The sequence below is a fragment of the Cyphomyrmex costatus genome, unplaced genomic scaffold, assembly GCF_001594065.2.
Source record: "Cyphomyrmex costatus isolate MS0001 unplaced genomic scaffold, Ccosl1.0 scaffold1565, whole genome shotgun sequence".
NCBI lineage: Eukaryota > Metazoa > Arthropoda > Insecta > Hymenoptera > Formicidae > Cyphomyrmex > Cyphomyrmex costatus.
The window spans coordinates 12,544-16,238 of record NW_017275571.1 but is presented as its reverse complement, the minus strand read 5'-3'; the positions used below and the strand labels follow the sequence as shown (position 1 = coordinate 16,238).

Genomic DNA, 3,695 nt, shown 5'->3' with positions numbered 1-3,695 from the left:
AATAGTAACTAATCGATCATTTTCTTACCAAATTATCACATTTGTTGTCTCTTGATTTGTTTATACAACAATTAAGTCACTTTTTTTAATGTACAAAATCTGCAATAGTGTAAAAATATTTGCATGCTGAAACATTGTAAAAAAGTGACGTATAATTTATGAAATTATGTTACATCGTAGTGATGTAATTCTATAGGAAAGTAAAATCTCATCATTTTAGTGATATAACTGTTACAGACTACAGTATACATCCTGCAGAAGTAACCGAAGTATGTATAATTTATATCTTTTTCCGTTACGGCTTTGTGATGGAAATTATGTTACATCGTAGTGATGTAATTCTATAGGAAAGTACAATCTCATCATTTTAATGATATAACTGTTACAGACTACAGTATACATCCTGCAGAAGTAACCAAAGTACGTATAATTTATATCTTTTTCCGTTACGGCTTTGTGATGGAAATTATGTTACATCGTAGTGATGTAATTCTATAGGAAAGTACAATCTCATCATTTTAGTGATATAACTGTTACAGACTACAGTATACATCCTGCAGAAATAACCAAAATATATGTATAATTTATATCTTTTCCGATACAGCTTTGTGATGTAAATGTATTTTGTATTTGATATGTATCATTCATAGAATGGTACATGGATGTAACATAATTACTTTTAATTTATATAACTTTGTTATATGCTAAATATATAACGAAGACATGTAACAAAATGATCATATTTACATCAAAATATATCGTTTACGCCATAAAGCTGTCTCATTGTTATAAAACAGAGACATTTGTAAAATGACAAAAAAAATTATATAACAGTGCTAAGTCGTGTTTGCTGGGTAAGTCCGATCTTGAGCCAGTCTTGGTCGAGTCCAGTAAATCATGGACTTAAGACGGTCTTGAAATAAAAAAGTATAGTATTTAGTTCTTATTTGTGTGTGTATTAATAATTTCTTCTATTTATTTTTTATTTTTTTCATATTTTTAGAGAAAAAGAAACGGAAAAGCATATAGTTATGGTAGAATTATTACAAATATTTGTATATCTGTTATTGGGTGAACTAACAAAAATACATACCTCACATTCAAACAATAAAGGCCTTTGCACGTAAAAAAAAACGTTAACCGTAACTGTAATTTTAGTAGTTTCCAACACGTACACAATCAGATGGAGCAATGCAAGTGAAATTCCGTAATCGTAATTTTAAAGTTAGTCGTAAAAATTTCGTCATGTTGGAATTTTACATTTAACGCCTTAATGCCAACCAATAGGAAAGCTATCAGGTTATTTATATTATACACTATTTTGGCACTGGCGGTCGCAGTTTTCGTTTCTGATGTTTAGAAAAGAGATAATTTGGGTCAAACAACAAAAGGAAGGTTAAAGTTACGGTTAACGCTTTTTTACGTGCAAAGGCCTTAAGAAATTTAGTATAGTTCAATACTTTGTCCGAAGACGATTTCTTATTGAAACTGTGACTAGGCATTTGATTTATATTTTTACATTTGATCATAAGTAGTTTCAAGTAATTATTATTATTAATTAAAAAGAAATCTATTATTTTTCCAATAGATTTCATGCAAAAATAATGGATTTTTTTTTACTACACCTAATATATAACGTATTATAAACATATACAATATAATTATATAACTTTTAAATCTATTTTTATATAATTAAGATATTAATTATTTATTATACATTTCAGATAAACACACATTATGGAATTAAATATATTAGGCCAGTTTGACATTAATTTATTTGATGATTCTGATTCCTCTTCAGATGAAGAAAATGGTATTGGTATAATACGTGATAAACGATATGTACGAGATGCTACTAATCCATTCACAGCCTATCGTGAACATGAATTTCACATAAGATACAGATTTTCAAAACATTCTGCTATGCATGGACTACTATCTTTGGTTATAGATGGTTTAAGAAAGCCTGATAAGCGAGGTCTTCCAATTGAACCAGTTTTCCAGCTGCTTATTTGTTTAAGATTTTATGCTACTGCTTCTTTTCAGGTAAATTATTTATTTATATTATATCTCTTTCAGCTACATTATATCTCTTTAAAAAAAAAAAAGATACAAATAATTGTATTATTTTTATCTTGTAATTTAGAAAGTAAACGGAGATCTTATGGAATTACCACAATCTACAATTAGTAGAATCATGTTTAGGGTAACTGTTATATTAGCAGCTTATTTAAATACTTATGTCAAATTTCCAACAAACCAAGCAACTATACAAGAAAATAGAAGATTGTTTAAAACATTAGGATATGGACACGGAGCTATAGGACTTCCTTGTATTGATGGAGCGATAGACTGTATTCATATAAGACTATTCGGTAATAATTTTCAAGGATTAGATGAAATGTACAGAAATAGAAAAGGATATTTTTCTTTAAATGTCCAGGTAAATTAACAAAAGCAATGTTTATTAATAATGTTTAACAATGCTTATTTCACGTATATTACATATACACTTTATTTTTATCGTATTTATTGTCTTTTTGTGCAAAGCTGTTGTAGGACCGCAGATGGAATTTTTAGATCTTGTTCCTGAATGGCCAGGAAGTCAACACGACAGTAGAATTTTCCAAAATTCTAGACTTTTTATGCGGTATCAACAACGTGAATTAATAGGAATGTTAGTAGGAGTTTCAGGATATCCTGCTCTTCCATTTCTTTTAACACCATTCAGAAATCCACAAAACGAAGAAGAACAGAGGTTAGAGAAGCAAAATTAGAGCAGAAGTTAGAGTAAAAGTAGACTACTTTACATATTTGCTTGATCAATTGAGTGTCATTCTATAAAAATATATTTTCTTTATTTTTATTTCTTATTTTACAAGAATTTCAAGTATTTTTTCCTTTTGATGTTATTAATCAAGTATTATAAATCATGGCAAAAAAGAATTTTAGCTGAAATAAAAATTTATTTGCAAGTAATATTTTTTTTGCAGATTTAATGAAATTCAATTAAGAACACGAATAACTGTTGAAAGAACATTTGGAGAATGGAAAAGACGATTTCCTTGCTTATCGAGAGTATTATCTTTAAAACTCATCACATGTACTGCAGTTGTATCAGCATGTGCAGTTTTGCATAATTTGTCGCGATATTTTCGAGTACATTCTACCAGAGGAACCAGAACCTGATGCAGTAATGGAAAATGATGAAGAGCTGCATTATCAAGAACCTCATTGGCAACCTGGTGATGGTCATATTGTTAGGCAAAATGTAGTTCGAGATTTATTTCATTAACTTTTATATTTATGCTTTATTATACTATTATGTTTTATTGCAGTTTTTTAACAATAAATATATAATACTGATACATAATACTGACATACATAATCGGTGCATCCATTATATTCTCATGTCTATCTATATTTAAAAAATAAAATTATTCTTTTATCAATTAGTACTGTTATTTATCTTTTTCAACTAACATAATTTAAAAATAAAATAACAATTTATATTAGCTTTATACTTAATAGTCAATAAGTAAATATAATATATAAGTAATATAATATATAAGTAAATACAAGTAATATATAAGTAAATACAAGTAATATATAAGTAAATATAAGTAATATATAAGTCAATAGCCAGCAGTCACATATTTGTATCAATATCGCTTACATCACTCATTATCCGAAAC

The 3,695-nt window shown here is 27.6% G+C and overlaps 1 protein-coding gene across 1 annotated transcript; it reads left to right on the top strand.

The window, feature by feature from the left end:
- Positions 1 to 651: 651 nt before the first annotated feature.
- Positions 652 to 3,075, top strand: LOC108783598 (putative nuclease HARBI1). The gene is made up of 5 exons (XM_018552199.1): positions 652 to 664; positions 1,802 to 2,046; positions 2,147 to 2,443; positions 2,551 to 2,758; positions 2,994 to 3,075. Exons 1-4 carry the CDS (start codon positions 652 to 654, stop codon positions 2,557 to 2,559), a joined length of 564 nt encoding a protein of 187 aa, XP_018407701.1. The 3' UTR covers positions 2,560 to 2,758; positions 2,994 to 3,075.
- The last annotated feature ends 620 nt before the right edge of the window (positions 3,076 to 3,695 follow it).